The sequence below is a fragment of the Salmo salar genome, chromosome ssa02 (assembly GCF_905237065.1).
Source record: "Salmo salar chromosome ssa02, Ssal_v3.1, whole genome shotgun sequence".
NCBI lineage: Eukaryota > Metazoa > Chordata > Actinopteri > Salmoniformes > Salmonidae > Salmo > Salmo salar.
The window spans coordinates 68,325,350-68,348,436 of NC_059443.1; the positions used below are offsets into that span (position 1 = coordinate 68,325,350).

Sequence of the window (23,087 nt, forward strand, 5' to 3'; positions counted from 1 at the left end):
TGTCCTCTCTTCGTAAATTGGTCCAGTGGGAGTGTTTGTAGAATGGATAACTCACAACACAGTCAGTTTCATTTTTTTATTTTAATCTTTATTTAACTAGGCAAGTCAGTTAAGAACAAATTCTTCTTTACAATGACGGCCTACCCTGGCTAATTAGCTGAAATATCACAAACAGTCAAACAACAGTCTATGTTAGACAATACATATCTTTATAAATTGCTGTCAATAAGATTGTAATACAATTCAGCTGCCTTATACATTTTTGTAATTCTAACTTAGAATAATGATAATTTACAAAACCAAAAAATAATTTTAACTGCAAAATTGGTCTGTGCAATAAACCAGCACTACATTTGTTTAAAACACATATTATCAACATTGTTACTTAAATATGTTATTGAATTGTCTGGTTAAATAAATGTAATCTTAAATGAACAAAAAATAGTCTGGAACATCAGCCACTTTCCACATGATTTTTCAGAGACATTACATTCAAGATGGTCATGTTAGACATAACATAACAATACATTCTTCATTTCTACTGAGAGATTTATCAGTATCAGATCAGTATTTACTGTGAGCACAATCATAGTATCATATTGATATCAGAAATAGATGTAGTACTGTCATGAGAGGTAGAAAAGTGTTTAGAAGTGGTAAAAAAAAACATATAGACAATTCCCTGAGCATTCAACAGAAACTATATGACATGAGATGTATACGATCTGATATATCACGTCTTTCAGCCAATCAGCATTTAAAACAGCAACTATATGATATGAGTGGTAAACTCAACGGCTATTTCATCTTTGTTTTTTAAACTAACAAAGTAGCCTACAAGACAAAACACTGTTTATGACTGTAACACAAAGCAATGAACAATAACTGTCTGTCTCTATCCACCTGTTACCATCCTATAGAACCACATTAACTGTCTTTATCCACCTGTTACCATCCTATACAACCACATTAACTGTCTTTATCCACCTCTTACCATCCTATAGAACCACATTAACTGTCTCTATCCACCTGATACCATCCTATACAACCACATTAACTGTCTTTATCCACCTGTTACCATCCTATAGAACCACATTAACTGTCTCTATCCACCTGATACCATCCTATACAACCACATTAACTGTCTTTATCCACCTCTTACCATCCTATACAACCACATTAACTGTCTTTATCCACCTGATACCATCCTATACAACCACATTAACTGTCTTTATCCACCTGTTACCATCCTATACAACCACATTGACTGTCTTTATCCACCTGTTACCATCATATACAACCACATGAACTGTCTTTATCCACCTGTTACCATCCTATACAACCACATTAACTGTCTTTATCCACCTCTTACCATCCTATAGAACCACATTAACTGTCTTTATCCACCTCATACCATCCTATACAACCACATGAACTGTCTTTATCCACCTGATACCATCCTATATAACCACATTAACTGTCTTTATCCACCTGTTACCATCCTATAGAACCACATTAACCCTTCTTTATCCACCTGATACCATCCCATACAACCACATTAACTGTCTTTATCCACCTGTTACCATCCTTTCGAACCACAGCTATGCATGCATATCTATATACATATCTATGAATATATGGATCTATGTAAAACATACCCATACCTCACACACCACAATAATATGGCAATCTGGGATTCAAACAGCAACAAATGGATATACCAATCCCAGATTGCCCCTTTAACTCCCTAGAGTCGATTGAGGTACCGGTGCGTCAATCTAAGTAACATAATTTAAAAAAATACCCATTCAAATCTGTCAGTTTAAGGTAGAGATATCTGTTTATATCTGAATCGGCCGATATTGCCCTTCCGCATCTGCGGTGAAAGGTGACAGAGCGAGAGCCGTGTTTGTCAGACCATGAGACATCCTGAAAAGCGATCTTCTCACGAAAACGTCTGTAGCGTCTGAACGGTTTGGCCTATAAAATATGAAAAGATGAGACTCTCACGAACACGTTTGATCCCACTGTGGAAAGGGGAGATTCTCAAGAAAGCATTATCTGTTTTTCTCTACGACCCACGCTAGTGTCACACGAGTCGCCTGAAGGTAACCGGTATCAGTTTAAAATGCTTTATGGAAGTATAGAGGTAATTTTGTGCCTACCAAAAAAAGGGGTTAAATACACTATGTCAAAGTTGTAGAACACCTACTCATTCAAGGGTTTTTCTTTATTTTTACTATGTTCTAGATTGTAGAATAGTAGTGAAGAAATCAAACTATGAAATAACACATATGGAATCATGTAGTAACCAAAAAAGTGTTAAACTAATAAAAATATATTTTATAATTGAGATTCTTCAAAGTAGCCACCCTTTGCCTTGATGACAGCTTTGATGTGCCTAAATGACACCAGAGATGATGTGCAGGACCTTGTTGGGATTTGTAGTCTTGCATGATGTCTATGTTGATGCTAATTAGCATTTTCGAATCGGAGAGTGAATAGAGCCGAATATACAGTACCGGTCAAAAGTTTGGACACACCTACTCATTTAAGGGTTTTTCTTTATTTTTACTATTTTCTACTTTGTAGAATAATAGTGAAGACACCAACACTATGAAATAACACATATGGAAATAAAGTGTTAAACAAATCAAAATATTTGTTATATTTCAGATTCTTCAAAGTAGCCACCCTTTGCCTTGATGACAGCTTTGCACACTCTTGGCATTTTCTCAACCAGCTTCATGAGGTAATCACCTGGAATGAATTTCAATTAACAGGTGTGCCTTGTTAAAAGTTATTTTGTGGAATTTCTTTCCTTCCTAATGCGTTTGAGCGAATCAATTGTGTTGTGACAAGGTAGGGGTGGTACACAGAAGAAAGCCCTATTTGGTAAAAGACCAAGTCAATATTATGGCAAGAACAGCTCAAAAAAGCAAAGAGAAACGACAGTCCATCATTAATTTAAGACATGAAGGTCAGTCAATCCTGAAAATTTCAAGAACTTTGAAAGTTTCTTCAAGTGCAGTCGCAAAAACCATCAAGTGCTATGATGAAACTGGCTCTAATGAAGACCGCCACAGGAAAGGAAGACCCAGAGTTACCTCTGCTGCAGAGGATAAGTTCATTAGAGTCACCAGCCTCAGAAATTGCAGGCCAAATAAATGCTTCACAGAGTTCAAGTAACAGACACATCTCAACATCAACTGTTCAGAGGAGACTGTGTGAATCAGGCCTTCATGGTTGAATTGCTTCAATGAAACCACTACTAAAGGACACCAATAATAAGAAGAGACTTGCTTGGGCCAAGAAACACAAGCAATGGTGGAAATTTGTCTGGAGTCCAAATTGGAGATTTTTGGTTCCAACCGCTGTGTCTTTGTGAGACGCGGTGTGGGTGAACGGATGATCTCCGCATGTGTATTTCCCACCGTAAAGCATGGAAGAGGAGGTGTTATGGTGTGGGGGTGCTTTGCTGGTGACACTGTCTGTGATATCTTTAGAATTCAAGGCACACGTAACCAGCATGGTTACCACAGCATTCTGCAGTGATACGCCATCCCATCTGGTTTGGGTTTAGTGGGACTATCATTTGTTTTTCAACAGGACAATGACCCAACACACCTCCAGGCTTTGTAAGGGCTATTTGACCAAGAAGGAGAGTGATGGAGTGCTGCATCAGATGACCTGGCCTCCGCAATCCCCCAACCTCAACACAATTGAGATGGTTTGGGATGAGTCGGACCGCAGAGGGAAAGAAAAGCAGCCAACAAGTGCTCAGCATGTGAGAACTCCTTCAAGACTGTTGGAAAAGCATTCCAGGTGAAGTTGGTTGAGAGAATGCCAAGAGTGTGCAAAGCTGTCATCAAGGCAAAGGGGGGCAATTTGAAGAATCTCAAATATAAAATATATTTTGATTCGTTTAACACTTTTTTGGTTACTACATGGTTCCATATGTGTTGTTCATAGTTTTGATGTACTCACTATTATTCCACAATGTCGAAAATAGTAAAAATAAAGAAAAACCCTTGAATGAGTAAGTGTTCTAAAACTTTTGACCCCCCCTATTCTAGTAACTTTCTCAATCCTGGTTGGAAGATTACCGGAATCAGGATGGAATGAGCAGGAATTCCGGATCCCTCCAACCAGGATTTCTGGATAACCAGTGAATTTTGGGAAAATTACAAGACTTCCAAACCTAGACCTTGGTAAAAATGTTTTCATAGCTCAGCTCTGAGCTTCTTTCACTGGCATGTAGTCGCCACTAGAGGGCTCTATAGCCATTGAAGAAGACAGGAGAGACATCTCCTCGATCAACCTGCCTGGATGACTGCTACTCATACCCAGGGATGGAGCCAACCCCAACCCAGAGAAGGGGAAGTGTAAACCGGTCAGTGGAATAGGTAAGGGGGTGGAACAGAATGGAAATATATTGTTAGTGGTAATAAGAGGGATATGGTTACAGGCGGTCACAGTTGGCCCGACCGCATCCTCCATACTCTCCTGACTTTCCTGATCTTCTCCCCCACTGGCAATGCCTGAATCTGGGCTCTGAGGGGCACGGCATTGGGTCTGGAGCTGGAGATTATCCACACGTTCATAGGAGGAAGACATTGTGAGAGAACCTCCTCCAACCTCCATCTCCGTACCCTTTCCCCCTACACTATCCAACCCAGGTAGGGAGAAGGGAAGCTGGGGGAAAGCGGACAGGGAAATGGGTAAGGGGGTGGAGCAGAATAGAAAGTTATTGTTATTGATAAGAGGAAGAAGCGGAACAAAATGGACATCCTGAGAGACAAAATGGGGGGTGGCTGCAATAGGCCCGACCGCATCCTCCACGCTCTCCTGACTTTCCTGATCCTCTCCCCCACTGCCGATGCCTGAATCTGGGCTTATGAGGGCCCGACGCTCGGCCTGGAGCTTCTCAACACGCCCATAAGAAGAAACCTGGAGGATATCTTCACCTGCACTGATGCCTTCAAGTACACCTCCACCCCCCATCTCTCCCTCCTTCCCTCCACCCCCCATCTCTCCCTCCTTCCCTCCAACCCCCATCTCTCCATCTTTCCCTCCACCCCTGATATCTCCGTCCTTCCCCCCTACACCTCTATTACTGTCCATCCTTTCTCCTCTGTTCTCCTCCTTCCACTCTTCTATCTCTTCAGTAGTGCCACCTACTGGTCTGTAAGGGGACTGTACAGAGCAGGGTTCCAGCTTGATGGAGGTGGATCCAGGCTGGGAGCATTGAGATAAGAAGTAGCTGGAGTTGGAGAAGCCGGAGCAGGAAGAGTGGCCACTGTTGTCCCATCTCTTCTCCTGTGGTGGTGCCGTCCTCAAGGGGGTGACGTTGTCCAGGCTGTCGGTGATCTCTACCTGGGAGATGTCTTCATAGTGCAAGGCAGAGTTGATGGATTCAAGGGCCAACAAAGGACCCAGCCAAGCCTGTAGGCACGGACACAGGCATGTACACACACACACACGCATGTATACACACACACACACACACAGACACACACACACACACACACACAGAGAGAGAGAGAAAAAGAGACATGCAGAGGAGAGGAAAATGAAAAGATTATTCATTTCATTCCTGTCCTCTTTTTATTGCAGAGGAAACTGGTAAGGTGAGGATGGCATTGTTTTCCGACAGGTGGCTTCACTCCTACATGATGCTAATGTAGGACAATGGCGAGGACAGCTCATAATAATGTCTTGTATTAAATATATGGAAACTATGTGTTTTATCTGTTTGATACCATTCCATTCATTAGACTCCAGCCGTTATAACCTAACCACAGGCATTATAACCTTACTACAGCCATTATAACCTTACTACAGCCATTATAACCTAACTACAGCCATTATAACCTAACTACAGCCATTATAACCTATCTACAGCCATTATAACCTTACTACAGCCATTATAACCTAACCACAGCCATTATAACCAAACTACCGCCATTATAACCTAACTACAGCCATTATAACCTAGCTGCAGCCAGTATAACCTAGCTGCAGCCAGTATAACCTAACCGCAGCCATTATAACCTAACTGCAGCCATTATAACCTAACTACCGCCATTATAACCTAACTACAGCCATTATAACCTAACTGCAGCCATTATAACCTAACTACCACCATTATAACCTAACTACCACCATTACAACCTAACTACCACCATTATAACCTAACTACAGCCATTATAACCTAACTACCGCCATTATAACCTAACTACCGCCATAACAAGTTAGTGCACAATACAGGGAATAGGGTCCCTTTGGCCACATGACTTCAGTCAAAAGTAGAACTTGCCTTGAAGTTTCCATCGTGATGGAGTTTGAGGCCCTCAAAGTACCTGGAGGGATCTGGTATAGGAGGATTCAGAATCTTCTTGACCCTGTCAGCACTGAACGAAAATGAAAGGAAGTTGCACTTAACCAACTACAAAACATTACATCTAAAACATGATGTATACTTTGCAGTCCGTTGGTGTTAAAATACATCACATTTACAATGGACCCCACCCCACCCCCCACACACACACACACACACACACACACACACACACACACACACACACACACACACACACACACACACAGTACTCAACTCACTTTCCTTTGCAGAGCAACATGGAGACCAGCAGGACCAGTACAACAACAGCTCCCACCACGGTGACCACCACAAAGTCCTGGTCTAGAACATCAGGACTACCTGAGAACAGGACCAGAGGAACAACATAGAACATACTTAGAACATATTTACAACGTACATAACAACCACTATTTGACTAAAAGATTGGAATAGAAAAGCCTTCATTTACATTTCTGTCTGTAAGTTTATTTTGAGCATGTGTCTGCCATTCTAAGAATGAAAGAAAGAAATAGGGAAGGAAGGAAGGATGAAGAAGAAGAAGCTGTTTTTCTAGATTCATATGGAAACGCACTACTATTCTTGCATTCCAAATGGCAACATATTCCCTGTAGGGCTCTGCACTCTGTAGGGAACTATAGGGCCATTTGGGACACAGCCCAAGTATATTTACACGTAGACCCACATGTACTAATAACCAATGACATCACTGATGCTGTATTTACCTGTTGGCTTCATCTGGCCCAGAGTGGAGACCCATGATGCACTGGGGCTCCAGTCGCTCCACTGACAATCTGGGTAATCGTCTGGGTCGGCTCGAACCCTGACTCTGACCTGGTACCTCTTTCCTCTCTCCAGCCTCTCAGGGTCCAGGTCAAAATACATCTGTTTGTTTGATATGTTCACCTCCACAGCATCCTGCAGTACCACAACATACAGTAGGTGTACTTTTAGATAGTGTACAAAGAGATGTGCACTCTTTCACTGTATTCTCTCTTTCACTTCTCTCCCCTTTCCCTTGTTATTATCTGTCCTCTGTCTCTGTCTCTCTTCCTCCCCCTCTCTCTCTCTCTCACCTCCCAGTGATGTAGTTCCTGTTTCCACTGCAGTTGGAAGTCATAGTTGGATATCATTTCTGAAATGGGACCTCCTGGTGTCCAGGCGATTGAGGCATTGGTGACGGTCGGCTTGCCAGGGGGATGCATTTTAACTGCCAAACACAAAACAATGTAGTCATAGTAGTACTAATATATTACTAATATCACTGTAACAGAACTACTAGTACTAAGTTGAATTACAAACGTTAGTATCAGGTATGAATTAGTGTTAAGTTCTATACAGGGCGTTCAGAAAGTATTCAGACCCCTTCCCTTTTTGTTACGATACAGCCTTATTCTAAAATTAATTTAAAAAACTGTTTCCCCATCAATCTACACACAACACCCCATAATGACAAAGCGAAAACAGTTATTTCGAAATGTTTGCAAATGTATTAAATGTAAAAAACAGAAATACCTTATTTACATAAGTATTCAGACCCTTTGCTATGAGAATCGAAATTGAGCTCAGGTGCATCCTGTTTCCATTCATCATCCTTGAGATGTTTCTAAAACTTCATTGGAGTCCACCTGTGGTAAATTCAATTGATTGGACATGATTTGGAAAGGCGCACACCTGTCTATATAAGGTCCCGCAGTTGACAGTGCATGTCAGAGCAAAAACCAAGCCATTAGGTCGAAGGAATTGTCCGTAGAGCTCCGAGACAGGATTGTGTCGAGGCACAGATCTGGGGAAGGTTACCAAACCATGTCTGCAGCATTGATGGTCCCCAAGAACACAGTGGCCTCCATCATTCTTAAATGGAAGAAGTTTGGAACCACCAAGACGCTTCCTAGAGCTGGCCGCCCGGCCAAACTGAGCTATCGGGGGAGGTGACCAAGAACCCGATGGTCACTCTGACAGAGCTCCAGAGTTCCTCTATGGAGATGGGAAAACCTTCCAGAAGGACAATCATCTATGCAGCACTCAACAAATCAGGCCTTTATGGTAGAGTAACCAGACATAAGCCACTCCTCAGTAAAAGGCACGACAGCCCGCTTGGTGTTTACCAAAAGGCACCTAAAAGACTCACACCATGAGAAACAAGATTCTCTGGTCTGATGAAACCAAGATTGAACTCTTCAGCCTGAATGCCAAGCATCACGTCTGGAGTAAACCTGGCACCATTCCTATGGTGAAGCATGGTGGTGGCAGCATCATGCTGTGGGGATGTTTTTCAGCGGCAGGGACTGGGAGACTAGTCAAGATTGAGGGAAAGATGAACGGAGCCAAGTACAGAGAGATCCTTGATGAAAACCTGCTCCAGAGCGCTCAGTACTTCTGATTGGGGCTAAGGTTCACCTTCCAGCATGACCCGAAGCTTTGAATGCCCTTGAGTGGCTCAGCTAGAGCCCAGACTTGAACTCGATCGAACATCTCTGGAGAGACCTGAAAATAGCTGTGCAGCAATGCTCCCCATCCAATCTGACAGAACTTGAGAGGATATGCAGAGAAGAATGGGAGAAATTCCCCAAATACATCTGTGCCAAGTTTGTAGCGTCATACCCAAGAAGACTCGAGGCTGTAATCGCTACCAAATGTGCCTTAACAAAGTACTGAGTTAAAGGGTCTGAATACTTATACATTTGTAAAAATGTATAAAAACCTGTTTTTGCTTTGTCATTATGGGGTATTGTGTGTAGATTATGAGGGAGAAAAATGATTTCATACATTTTAGAATAAGGCTGTAACATAACAAAATGTGGATAAGGTGAAAGGGTCTGAATACTTTCTGAATGCACTGTAAATTAATAAGCTTTCCAGCATATTTGTATTGTGTTATGTTGTATCATTGTGTATTGATTTAGTGTATTTTGTATGATGACCTCACAAAACCTCATAAAGTAATAGTATCGTATCGTTGTAGTTGGTCTACAGCTAATGTAGTACTAGTAGGTTAGTGTCACATCCTGACCATAGAGAGCTCTTATTTTCTATGATAGAGTAGGTCAGGGCGTGACTGGGGGGGTTTATCTAATTTATTTAGTTCTATGTTGTTTGGTTGTAGTTTCTTTTTTCTATGTTGGGGGTTTTGTATGATCCCCAATTAGAGGCAGCTGGTCATCGTTGTCTCTAATTGGGGATCATATTTAAGTAGTTGTTTCTCCCACCTGTGTTTGTGGGAGATTATTTTGAGTTAGTGCATGTTGCACCTCTTTCGTTACGGTTTGTGTTTTGTTTGTAGTTTATTGTTTGTTGTGCAAAGTTTCACATTAAAATAAAAGATGTGGAACGATACCCACGCTGCGCTTTGGTCTCCTTCCTACGACGAACGTGACAGTTAGTAATAGCTGACACATCGTACATAATATCACTCAAATTACTGTACACTTACTGTGGTTAAATGGTTGATACAGGTAGTTAATCTGTATCACATAATCTTCTGCTTGTCCACACTGTACACCAATGGGTATTTCATCATCGTCCCAAAAGAACTGAAAGATAATTTACAGAAGTTCAGTTATCCAGGGTTGTTTGTCTATTGGTCTATATATATGTTGTCATTGTTTTATTATTATTATTAGGAAAAAATGTTATTAAAAAATATTTTAAAAATTACAAATTCCTGGTTAATTTATTCATCCAGATGAATGTGTTACATTCATGTTATTACTTATATAATCTGTTTTTAAATGATAGTTTTGATCTATAATACTGCACATATATAAGCAAGCATTGGTTTTAACTTGATGTAGTTTTATAAAACTCACTGGATTGCCCTCAAAGACCAGACTGCCGCCTCTCAAAGTTGTGTTGGAACCTCCCAATGACTTCATCTCACATTGCCTGTAGTTACAACAGTGAACCATTGTTTCAGTTAGCATCCCAAATGGCACCCTATTACATATATAGTGCACTACTTTTGACCAGGACTATGGAATAGGGTTCCAATTAAGGTTCATTCTTAGTCTTCTTTACCTTTTTAACCCGGGGTATTCACCATGCAGAGTGCATGGCATGTCTGGGGGCACGCATGTGTTGTTCAACACACATGTGATGTTACTGATGAAGTCATTGACACACTGCAGACCTATGAGAAACAGAGACAGGGAGAGTGAGAGAGGAGAGAGAGGGAGAGAAACAGAGAGAGAGAAAAATTATTTGTAATAATTTTAATATAAGGGTCAATATAATGTTTTATAAGGCTCTATATCATATTTTATAAGGGTCAATAAAATGTTTTTTAAGGCTCTATATCATGTTTTTATAAGGCTCTATATCATATTTCATAAGGGTCAACATAATGTTTTATAAGGCTCTATGTCATGTTTTACAAGGCTCTATATCATGTTTTATAAGGCTCTATATCATGTTTTATAAGGGTCAATATAATGTTTTATAAGGCTCTATATCATGTTTTATAAGGCTCTACGTCATGTTTTATAAGGCTCTATATCATGTTTTATAAGGCTCTATATCACGTTTTATAAGGCTCTATATCATATTTTATAAGGCTCTACATCATGTTTTATAAGGGTCAATATAATGTTTTATAAAGCTCTATATCATGTTTTATAAGGCTCTATATCATGTTTTATAAGGCTCTATGTCATGTTTTACAAGGCTCTATATCATGTTTTATAAGGCTCTATATCATGTTTTATAAGGCTCTATATCATGTTTTATAAGGCTCTATATCATGTTTTATAAGGCTCTATAACATGTTTTACAAGAATCTATGTCATGTTTTACAAGACTCTATGTCATGTTTTATAAGGCTATATGTAATGTTTTATAAGGCTCTATATCATGTTTTATAAGGCTCTTTATCATGTTTTACAAGAATCTATGTCATGTTTTACAAGACTTTGTGTTGTGTTTTACAAGACTCTATATCATGTTCTATAAGGCTCTATGTCATGTTTATTAAGGATCTGTGTCATGTTTTACAAAGCTCTATATCAGGCTCTATGTTTAATTATACACTGCCGTTCAAAAGTTTGGGGTCACTTAGAAATGTCCTTGTTTTTGAAAGAAAAGCATTTTTTTGTCCATTAAAATAACATCAAATTGATCAGAAACACAGTGTAGACATTGTTAATGTTGTATATGACTATTGTTGCTGGAAACGGCAGATTTTTTATGGAATATCTACATAGGCGTACAGAGGCCCATTATCAGCAACCACCTGTGTTCCAATGGCACGTTGTGTTATCTAATCCAAGTTTATCATTTTTAAAAGGCTAATTGATCAACATAGCACAGCTGAAAACCGTTGTTCTGATTAAAGAAGCAATAAAACTGGCCTTCTTTAGACTAGTTGAGTATCTGGAGCATCAGCATTTGTGAGTTCAATTATAGGCTCAAAATGTCCAGAAACAAATAACTTTCTTCTGAGACTCGTCAGTCTATTCTTGTTCTGAGAAATGAAGGCTATTCCATGCGAGAAATTGCCAAGAAACTGAAGATCTCGTACAACGCTGTGTACTACTCCCTTCACAGAACAGCGCAAACTGGCTCTAACCAGAATAGAAAGAGGAGTGGGAGGCCCCAGTGCACAACTGAGCAAGAGGACAAGTACATTAGAGTGTCTAGTTTGAGAAACAGATGCCTCACAAGTCCTCAACTGGCAGCTTCATTAAATAGTACCCGCAAAACACCAGTCTCAATGTTAACAGTGAAGAGGCGACTCCGGGATGCTGGCCTTCTGAAAAACAGCTTCTATCTCAAGGCCATCAGACTGTTAGACAGCCATCACTAGCACAGAGAGGCTGCTGCCTACATACAGACTTGAAATCATTGGCCACTTTAATAATTGGAATACTAGTCACTTTAATAATGTCACTTTAATAATGTTTCATGTCTTGCATTACTCATCTCATATGTATATACTGTATTCTATACTATCTATTGCATCTTGCCAATGCAGCTCTGTCATTGCTTATCCATATATTTATACAGTGCCTTGCGAAAGTATTCGGCCCCCTTGAACTTTTCGACCTTTTGCCACATTTCAGGCTTCAAACATAAAGATATAAAACTGTATTTTTTTGTGAAGAATCAACAACAAGTGGGACACAATCATGAAGTGGAACGAAAATTATTGGATATTTCAAACTTTTTTAACAAATAAAAAACTGAAAAATTGGGCGTGCAAAATTATTCAGCCCCCTTAAGTTAATACTTTGTAGCGCCACCTTTTGCTGCGATTACAGCTGTAAGTCGCTTGGGGTATGTCTCTATCAGTTTTGCACATCGAGAGACTGAAATTTTTGCCCATTCCTCCTTGCAAAACAGCTCGAGCTCAGTGAGGTTGGATGGAGAGCGTTTGTGAACAGCAGTTTTCAGTTCTTTCCACAGATTCTCGATTGGATTCAGGTCTGGACTTTGACTTGGCCATTCTAACACCTGGATATGTTTATTTGTGAACCATTCCATTGTAGATTTTGCTTTATGTTTTGGATCATTGTCTTGTTGGAAGACAAATCTCCGTCCCAGTCTCAGGTCTTTTGCAGACTCCATCAGGTTTTCTTCCAGAATGGTCCTGTATTTGGCTCCATCCATCTTCCCATCAATTTTAACCATCTTCCCTGCCCCTGCTGAAGAAAAGCATGCCCAAACCATGATGCTGCCACCACCATGTTTGACAGTGGGGATGGTGTGTTCAGGGTGATGAGCTGTGTTGCTTTTACGCGAAACATAACGTTTTGCATTGTTGCCAAAAAGTTCGATTTTGGTTTCATCTGACCAGAGCACCTTCTTCCACATGTTTGGTGTGTCTCCCAGGTGGCTAGTGGCAAACTTTACACAGCACTTTTTATGGATATCTTTAAGAAATGGCTTTCTTCTTGCCACACTTACATAAAGGCCAGATTTGTGCAGTATACGACTGATTGTTGTCCTATGGACAGAGTCTCCCACCTCAGCTGTAGATCTCTGCAGTTCATCCAGAGTGATCATGGGCCTCTTGGCTGCATCTCTGATCAGTCTTCCCCTTGTATGAGCTGAAAGTTTAGAGGGACGGCCGGGTCTTCGTAGATTTGCAGTGGTCTGATACTCCTTCCATTTCAATATTATCGCTTGCACAGTGCTCCTTGGGATGTTTAAAGCTTGGGAAATATTTTGGTATCCAAATCCGGCTTTAAACTTCTCCACAACAGTATCTCGGACCTGCCTGGTGTGTTCCTTGTTCTTCATGATGCTCTCTGCGCTTTAAACGGACCTCTGAGACTAACACAGAGCAGGTGCATTTATACGGAGACTTGATTACACACAGGTGGATTCTATTTATCATCATTAGTCATTTAGGTCAACATTGGATCATTCAGAGATCCTCACTGAACTTCTGGAGAGAGTTTGCTGCACTGAAAGTAAAGGGGCTGAATAATTTTGCACGGCCAATTTTTCAGTTTTTTATTTGTTAAAAAAGTTTGAAATATCCAATAAATTTCATTCCACTTCATAATTGTGTCCCACTTGTTGTTGATTCTTCACAAAAGATTACAGTTTTATATCTTTATGTTTGAAGCCTGAAATGTGGCAAAAGGTCGAAAAGTTCAAGGGGGCCGAATACTTTCGCAAGGCACTGTATATTCTTATTCCATTCCTTTACTTAGATTTGTGTGTATTAGGTAGTTGTTGTGGAATTGTTAGATATTAATAGTTTGCTGCACTGTCAGAACTAGAAGCACAAGCATTTTGCTGCACTCGCAATAACATCTGCTAGCCATCTGTACATGACCAATACAATTTGATTTGATTTGAGTTACTGCAAGTCCCAAAGAAAACAGGAGCTGCCTCCACTATTCCAGAACCATTTCAACTTCAACGTTTCAACATCATCAAATCACCTCTGCTTAGTCTAATACAGTAACAACTAAAATATACCCCCCAAAAAAATGTGTCAAATCAACATAAGCTAAATATGATGTGGCTGTCCATGGTTCTGATTTATGTGTGCATGCGTGCACGTCTGTGCAAGTAGAAAAACATGTTGACTCACTCTACTTGTAGAGAAACATCAATGACATCCTCCTCTCTTTCATGTTGACGAAACATTCTGTCATACAGTACGAGCTTATTTTTTTTGTCCTAGGCTACCTGGCTAAAACGTTTGCTTGAGCTTCCATCCTCTCAGGCCAGGGGCACAACAATGTATGAATTAATGGTTGGATCGGAATTGCTTTTGGCCAATACGGAGAATTAAGTAAATCCACAAGTCCAAATCTCTATCTCCATCAATGGCTAATTTAGGAAAGGGGCACTGGAGGACAACAACACAACAAAACACACAACAATTCAGTTGTTTCTGTTAATGATGTATACTCTCAAAGCGTTTTGATAGGAGAGATGCCAAATCCAAGCTGGCTTCCCTTGATATTTTTTTTCCTTTTTTCCAGGACCATTCACAGTTGAGCTCACCCAGTTTAGCTCAACGCTCCTCCAGGGGAAGTTAGCATTTTTTACTGGGGGGGGGGGGGGGGGTGATGTTTCTCACTCATCATTATTCAGGATTCATTCAGGATTATCCATAATCATGGTAGCATCCATATTCATGTAGAAGTGTTTAGAAACATGTTCTATTCTTATTTACAATAAAAGTGACTCCAAAATGAAACAATACATTATTTACCATTCATTTCTATTAGGCACATAATAATAACACGTTTGCAGAGTCAGAAGCTTGATGTAATCATTGCGTGCTATGAATATGGGACCAAATACAACACTTTTTACTACTTTAACACATGTTAAAGTACTTTTGGTCCCCTAAAATGGGTAGACTATGCACAAAAAGTGCTGTAGTTTCTAAAAAGGTTCCCCCGATATGGATGAAAATACACTCAAATTAAAGCTGACAGTCTGCACTTTAACCTCATAGTCATTATAAATGTGCTTGTAATGCATTGTGAAGGGTATTGATGACTTACAGGGCTGTGGTTGGCTGGAGCAGGTTAGTAGGGGGAGGAGCAGGATGATATAGAGACACCATAGAACCTCCATTATGACTTCCTGGTCCTTTTTCTCATTCTAGAACACAGTAGGAGACATGACCTTAGCAACAGGTGACAGGTGGTTTAGTCAGTGTTCCAAATGTACAAGAGAGAAGAAAAAGTACAATTTTCTATGTCTGTCTGCGTGGTGTGTTTTTTCCATGAAAGTAGATCAAGTGTTATCAGTTTCACCGTAGCCACACACACACACACACACACACACACACACACACACACACACACACACACACACAGTGAAAGCCACAGAAACTGAACAGGTGTGCAAGTGGGAGAGGGATACATACATCCTTATTTACAGAATAGAAACTTATTAGGTCACATAAGGAGACATACATGTCAGATATAATTAACATCTAGTGAGTACAAAGTAGCATCTGTTTTACTGTTACGCATATCAGTAGACATGACGGTTATTTGCATAAAACATCTTATTAGCAAAGTTGCATTTGTTTAAATCAACCTTTCTTACACACTGGTATGCCAGAAACAAGCCAAGCACAAACTTAAACACTGTAAACCCATTTAGTAGGTTATTTACATTTGCATAGCATTTTAGGTGCATTTCAAACATTTACATTTTTTAATATTGCAGATATTTTGTCTCTTACCTTTAGATATTGAACGGCCCAAGCTGGACAGCTTGTGTCAATGGATGAGCTGTGATGGAACTAGATAAAACACATGGAAAGGGTTGGATGAAGGATGATAGCTGTACTGATGATGTTACTAACTATGATGTTACTCCAACTCTAGTGGGGCTGACACATAAGTAAATCTCTCTCTCTCTCTCTCTCTCTCTCTCTCTCTCTCTCTCTCTCTCTCTCTCTCTCTCTCTCTCTCTCTCTCTCCAGTGTGTCAATCATAATCAAAATGACCACCCTATCCACGACCAGCGTCTCTCTGTGACACGTTCTAACACACTCAGGTTACATTATTGTCAGGGCCTGTATTCATAAAGCATCTCAGAGTAGAAGTACTGATCTAGGATCAGTTTTGCCTTTTAGATCATAATGTATAAGATGACATGGACAAGGGGACCTGATCCCAGATCAATAAAGCATCTCAGAGTAGAAGTGCTGATCTAGGATCCGTTTTGCCTTTTAGATCATAATGTATAAGATTACATGGGCAAGGGGAACTGATCCTAGATCAGTACCCATACTCCGAGATACTTTATGTAGGTCCTTACTGACCACATCCTCGGATGAGCAGCATGTTTACATATAGACCTATATCTTAGAAGATACATATAGTTCCCATAGCTATGCATGGGCAGTGTGCTGTTTGCTACCATTCTCTCATGTGGGGGTTTTTAGTAAAAGGTCACTGTGGTTAGAGAGACTGATGTTATGTTCAGCCTGAGGTGTGAAGTTTCCACTCCTTTTTTATAAAAACAACCACCTAACAGGTACAAGATGTGTTGAGAGGGTGAAGAAGAAGAAGAGGATGGCTCATAATAATGCATTGAATGGAGTTAATAGAATGGTATCAAACACATGTAATCAATGTGTTAGATGTGTTTGATACCCTTCCATTAATTCCGTTCCAGCCATTACTATGAGTCTGTCCTCCGATTAAAAGAGCCACCAGCCACCACTGGTTTCTGTACATTGTTAGCTGTGAAGCCTTGTGATGTCATGTTCGATGTCAAATGTACCAACAGTCCTGTGTGTCCCAATTCAGGGCTTTCCAGCCCTGACCTGGTAGCCTGGTCCCAGATCAGGGCTTTCCTGCCTTAACCTGATAGCCTGGTCCCAGATCAGGGCTTTTCCTGTCTTAACCTGATAACCTGGTCCCAGATCAGGGCTTTCCTGTCATAACCTGATAGTCTGGTCGCAGATCAGGGCTTTCCTGTCTTAATCTGAAAGCAGAGAACATACACACACATGCATGGCCACGCAAGCTCGAACACAAGTGTAGTCTTCACGCAAGCTAACACACACACATTATACATGCACACACACACGCACACACACACACACACACACACACACACACACACACACACACACACACACACACACACACAAGCGCATTCTGCATGCATTGTCATGACGTTGGCCTCTCCCTTTTGCACACAATCCACCCTGTGTGTAAAGGGTAGAAAAAACTCTAAAATTCCAGGAAAGTCTCTGGCCACATGGCCCATAGAGAGACAAAGGAAATTCTTCCAACTCATAGAATTGAAGAATCCAGCTACGAACTGATCCGCTGGTACCATTTTGTGATACTCAGAAGAGACAATATAGCCATATTACCATAAAACTGTTTATATAATAGACTCAGTTTAAGACTTGCCTCATATGGGTGTATGGAATGTATTGATAAGGATAAAGCTTTTGTAAGACACTGAGATGCTATGTACTGATGTAATGTGATAGAATTGTATTTCTGTAACCAAATCTAACTCAGTCATAGGCACGCCCCAGGGACATATACAGGACCAGGCGTCATTTGACCAGCCTGTTCGATGGGCACTATAAAACACTCCCTGTTTTACATTTCTCAAGACCAGCCCTACACTCATGGCTAATAGGTTTTACCTTCCAATTCCTCTACTGAAAGTGAACCATACCACGTGGTTAACTTTTAGACTATTGATACCGACAGAATAAGAACAAGTCTTTGATATTAATTATTAGTCTGCAGCTAAGTAAATTATATCATTGAACGCGAAGACCAACGAAGCAACCATTCGATGACGACATTAATGAAGGTCGCTCTGAAAGATCCATTCTAACCGAGAGTGAGAGAGAGAACGCGGACAAAACTCCCCAACAGAACTACTCTCCAACAAGAATCAGAACGACACACTGAGCGTAAATATATATTGATTGCAATTGTTCCCGAATGAGTGAGCCTTCAATTGTCAATTGTTAATATTAAATCACCCTGTGTAACTTCTCAGCCGACCTTTTATGACCCATTGTTCAACAGGCCGACCTGACTGCTTAGCCCACAAGGGCACATTCCGATACCAATCCTTTGTGACAATAATTACTGTTTGTATGTTTTTCTGTTAATTACTTAGTGTAGTAAATAAATGATTTTAAGACAATTGATGTATGGATGATTTTAGTAAAGACTGGGTTCGTGCAGATACAACAATTTACGACGTTTTGGAATGAGACTGGACTAGAGGTAAATACACCATTTAAACTTAAGAAGATAATCGACCTATACTATAATAGAATATAATATTATAGTACAGGAAAGTTATATTAGGAAAATTATAGCTTTGTAATCTGAATATTCTCCTTGGTGCCCCAACCTCCTAGTTAATTACAATTAAACGATTAATCAGTTTAATCGCGTGATAATAATTACAGGGAGCTAATTGATAAACATATCTTCAGTTTAATGCTACCCCCAAAGACACGACAGCATGAACACACACAGTACTCACACACACACACACACACACACACACACACACACACACACACACACACACACACACACACACACACACACACACACACACACACACACACACACACACACACACACACACACACACACACACACACAGGGGCTGCAGGTAAGAAAACCACAACGTCCTCGTTTCCCAGAATGTTTACAAGCTGTTTCCAATAACAAACAAACCGCAAACCACTAACACCCCCGTCCCTCCTCCTCTCTTCTCTATCTCTCTTCTCATCATGTCCCAAACCTAAACCTGATACTAACACCCCCGTCCCTCCTCCTCTCTTCTCTCCCTCTCTTCTCATCATGTCCCAAACCTAAACCTGATACTAACACCCCCGTCCCTCCTCCTCTCTTCTCTACCTCTCTTCTCATCATGTCCCAAACCTAAACCTGATACTAACACCCCCGTCCCTCCTCCTCTCTTCTCTACCTCTCTTCTCATCATGTCCCAAACCTAAACCTGATACTAACACCCCCGTCCCTCCTCCTCTCTTCTCTACCTCTCTTCTCATCCTCTCCCAAACCTCATACTAACACCCCCGTCCCTCCTCCTCTCTTCTCTCCCTCTCTTCTCATCATGTCCCAAACCTAAACCTGATACTAACACCCCCGTCCCTCCTCCTCTCTTCTCTATCTCTCTTCTCATCATGTCCCAAACCTAAACCTGATACTAACACCCCCCGTCCCTCCTCCTCTCTTCTCTACCTCTCTTCTCATCCTCTCCCAAACCTCATACTAACACCCCCGTCCCTCCTCCTCTCTTCTCATCCTCTCTTCTCATCCTCTCCCAAACCTCATACTAACACCCCCGTCCCTCCTCCTCTCTTCTCTACCTCTCTTCTCATCCTCTCTTCTCATCCTCTCTTCTCATCCTCTCCCAAACCAAACCTGATACTAACACCCCCGTCCCTCCTCCTCTCTTCTCTACCTCTCTTCTCATCCTCTCCCAAACCAAACCTCATACTAACACCCCCTCCATTCTTCTTCTTATGATTTACACCTCTCCCCTCCTCCCTCTCACCCTCCCTATCTTCTCTCTGACTTCCTTTCCACCAACGCTCACTCCCTGACTCCCCCCTCCTCCCCCTCACCCTCCCTATCTTCTCTCTGACTTCCTTTCCACCAACGCTCACTCCCTGACTCCCCCCTCACCTCCCCCTCTTGTCTTTGACTTCCTCTGTACCTGTGGCTGGGTGTGTACATCCTGTCCTACTTAAACACTGGGCCAAATCAACCCCTAGGTTACATTCTAACAGGCACCCTGTTCCCTATATAGTGCACTATATGCCATAGAGGCCCTGGTTAAAAGTAGTACACAATATAAGGAATAGGGTGCCACAATGAGGACAGTGGTCTCCAGTTCAGCCCTACTGGAAGCCCACAAGGTGTGCAGGGTTTTGCTCCAGTTCTATTTGAACATCCTGTCCTACTAAACCCAGACCCTAATCAAAGCCTAGCCCCCTCCGTAATGAAGCCCTAATCAGCTCCTAGCCCCATCCATAATGAAGCCCTAATCAGCTCCTAGCCCCCTCCATAATGAAGCCCAAATCAGCTCCTAGCCCCCTACATAATGAAGCCCTGATCAGCTCCTAGCCCCATCCATAATGAAGCCCTAATCAGCTCCTAGCCCCCTCCATAATGAAGCCCTAATCAGCTCCTAGCCCCCTCCGTAATGAAGCCCTAATCAGCTCCTAGCCCCCTCCGTAATGAAGCCCTAATCAGCTCCTAGCCCCCTCCATAATGAAGCCCTAATCAGCTCTTAGCCCCCTCCATAATGAAGCCCTGATCAGCTCTTAGCCCCATCCATAATGAAGCCCTGATCAGCTCCTAGCCCCATCCATAATGAAGCCCTAATCAGCTCCTAGCCCCCTACATAATGAAGCCCTAATCAGCTCCTAGCCCCCTCCATAATGAAGCCCTAATCAGCTCCTAGCACCCTCCATAATGAAGCCCTAATCAGCTCCTAGCCCCCTACATAATGAAGCCCTAATCAGCTCCTATCCCCCTCCATAATGAAGCCCTAATCAGCTCCTATCCCCCTCCATAATGAAGCCCTAATCAGCTCCTAGCACCCTCCATAATGAAGCCCTAATCAGCTCCTAGCCCCCTCCATAATGAAGCCCTAATCAGCTCCTAGCCCCCTCCATAATGAAGCCCTAATCAGCTCTTAGCCCCCCTCCATAATGAAGCCCTAATCAGCTCTTAGCCCCCTCCATAATGAAGCCCTTTATCAGCTCCTAGCCCCCTCCGTAATGAAGCCCTAATCAGCTCCTAGCCCCCTCCATAATGAAGCCCTAATCAGCTCCTAGCCCCCTCCATAATGAAGCCCTGATCAGCTCCTAGCCCCATCCATAATGAAGCCCTAATCAGCTCCTAGCCCCCTCCATAATGAAGCCCTAATCAGCTCCTAGCACCCTCCATAATGAAGCCCTTAATCAGCTCCTAGCCCCCTCCATAATGAAGCCCTAATCAGCTCCTAGCCCCCTCCATAATGAAGCCCTAATCAGCTCCTAGCACCCTCCATAATGAAGCCCTAATCAGCTCCTAGCCCCCTCCATAATGAAGCCCTAATCAGCTCCTAGCACCCTCCATAATTAAGCCCTAATCAGCTCCTAGCCCCCTCCATAATGAAGCCCTAATCAGATCCTAGCCCCCTACATAAATACTCCCTAATCAGCCCCTAGCCTCTTCCACAATGAGGACAGTGGTCTTCAACCTTCTTCTAGAGATCTAAAGGGTTTGCAGGGTTTTGGTGCAGCCCAGCACTAACACAGAACAAAAAACCTACAAAAATATATGCACAAGCTTAAAAAAGTGAACAAAAGCCTGGTCTTCTCTGAATCCTTTCCTAGCGCATAGCCTAGACACATTTCATCAGCCCCAAAGGATGGGAGAGGTGTATGCAATATTGTAACAGCTTCGCTCTCTGTATGTCTCTTCAGTGATAATAGTCATCATCATCATCTCATCACTACCGTGATCATGACCTCAACTGTGTAATTCCAAATGATCACACTCAAACCCACACATGGGCAAACACACAGGCAGAGTAGCTTTTCTTGATTGAACAACAAATGTAATCCATAACCACCTGAATACATCACAGATGTTGGAGCTTCATTTGAGCCAGTTTGCTACAGCAGGAAAATTATCTTGCAGCAACTGGAAATGTGAATTATTATGTGGATTATAGTTATATAGATGATGGATATTTGTTGTTGGGGCTGATACATTTTTCGATAGGGCAAATCAAGTCTGACATTTTAAATTGGAAATTACAAGCGTTAAAAGCCTTATTGAACCTTGAATACACTACACAAAAGATTGATCAAATTAAGATCCTATATATGAATATTCAAAGAGAGCACCAGTCAGAGAGCCTTACCTTGTGTAGTGAACCTTCTTGTAGTCTCAGAAACACCGGCTTCTCAATGCTCTATGGTTGAGTTACATTTCACTCTGAACTGAAGGACATGTGCTTAATGACGAATCAGTTTCTTGTCTCTCAATTGGTCACCACTGAATGATTCAGCCCCATTAATGACGAGAAAAACGTCTGCCTGCTTTCTCTGAAAAGTAAACGAGTGAACAGAAAAGAGATTGCTGACTGAAAAGGGATTTTTGTGACTTCACTTAGTTTCAACTGAAACCACATATGTCATCAACGCTGCTATCTGTACTTGTCAGAAGCGGGGTTAAAACAAAAATATTACATTTTTCAGTTGTTCTTCTGTTCTTGCTCCTTTTTTCTAAAGCGTCCAATGTGACTTCTGTTATTGTGAAATGTTGAGATGATGTAAAGTGTCAAATTTGAACATTTTATGTTTTTATTCCTTTCTGGAAATAACAGGTGCAAAAGCTTTGAAAGTGCCGTGTGTGGCGAGTGAGGTAGTGAAAGAGACAGACAGAGACCAAATAAGACGTTTTGCTGCCCTCAAGTGGACAAAGTATGACTAGAGTATGGCCTTGGTGTAACAAGTAGTTGATTTTCCACAGGTGCTTTTCTCCTCCACAAGAAACTATGAAAAGAGACTGTTCATTACATGTTAGTCTTCCTTCAACCGTATCCAGGTGCTTTATTCATATAGAAAAAGAGAGGTTTAATAGTTATTACAGAACTTATTTTTAATATCAGATGCATACAACAATTCAACCATGTTCTTAACAAATTAAAGATTTGATTACAACAGACACCATCAGGAAGAGGGGTTTTTTTTTGGGGGGGG

General features: G+C 41.4%; 1 protein-coding gene and 1 long non-coding RNA gene across 4 annotated transcripts in view; both read right to left on the reverse strand.

Annotated features, from left to right (window-relative positions):
• Positions 1 to 62: 62 nt before the first annotated feature.
• Positions 63 to 23,087, reverse strand: part of LOC123730767 (uncharacterized) — a 34,598-nt gene continuing 11,573 nt past the window's right edge. The window contains exon 2 of the long non-coding RNA XR_006762195.1: positions 63 to 1,576. This is a non-coding gene — a long non-coding RNA (uncharacterized lncRNA). The remainder of the gene's footprint in view (positions 1,577 to 23,087) is intronic.
• On the reverse strand, positions 3,927 to 22,414 carry LOC106564380 (interleukin-2 receptor subunit beta). 3 transcript variants are annotated; one of them, XM_045708532.1, is made up of 11 exons: positions 22,247 to 22,414; positions 16,041 to 16,100; positions 15,349 to 15,448; positions 10,397 to 10,508; positions 10,189 to 10,264; positions 9,813 to 9,912; positions 7,456 to 7,589; positions 7,105 to 7,297; positions 6,622 to 6,721; positions 6,320 to 6,413; positions 3,928 to 5,445 (listed from the first exon to the last, which is right to left on the reverse strand). In XM_045708532.1, the coding sequence occupies exons 3-11, from the start codon at positions 15,419 to 15,421 to the stop codon at positions 4,231 to 4,233; spliced, it is 2,097 nt and encodes a 698-aa protein (XP_045564488.1). In that variant the 5' UTR covers positions 15,422 to 15,448; positions 16,041 to 16,100; positions 22,247 to 22,414; the 3' UTR covers positions 3,928 to 4,230. The 3 variants fall into 3 exon arrangements, with proteins under 3 accessions (XP_045564497.1, XP_045564488.1, XP_045564486.1); XM_045708530.1 differs by lacking the exon at positions 22,247 to 22,414 and having other exon boundaries at positions 16,041 to 16,207; XM_045708541.1 differs by lacking the exons at positions 9,813 to 9,912; positions 10,189 to 10,264; positions 10,397 to 10,508; positions 22,247 to 22,414 and having other exon boundaries at positions 3,927 to 5,445; positions 16,041 to 16,208.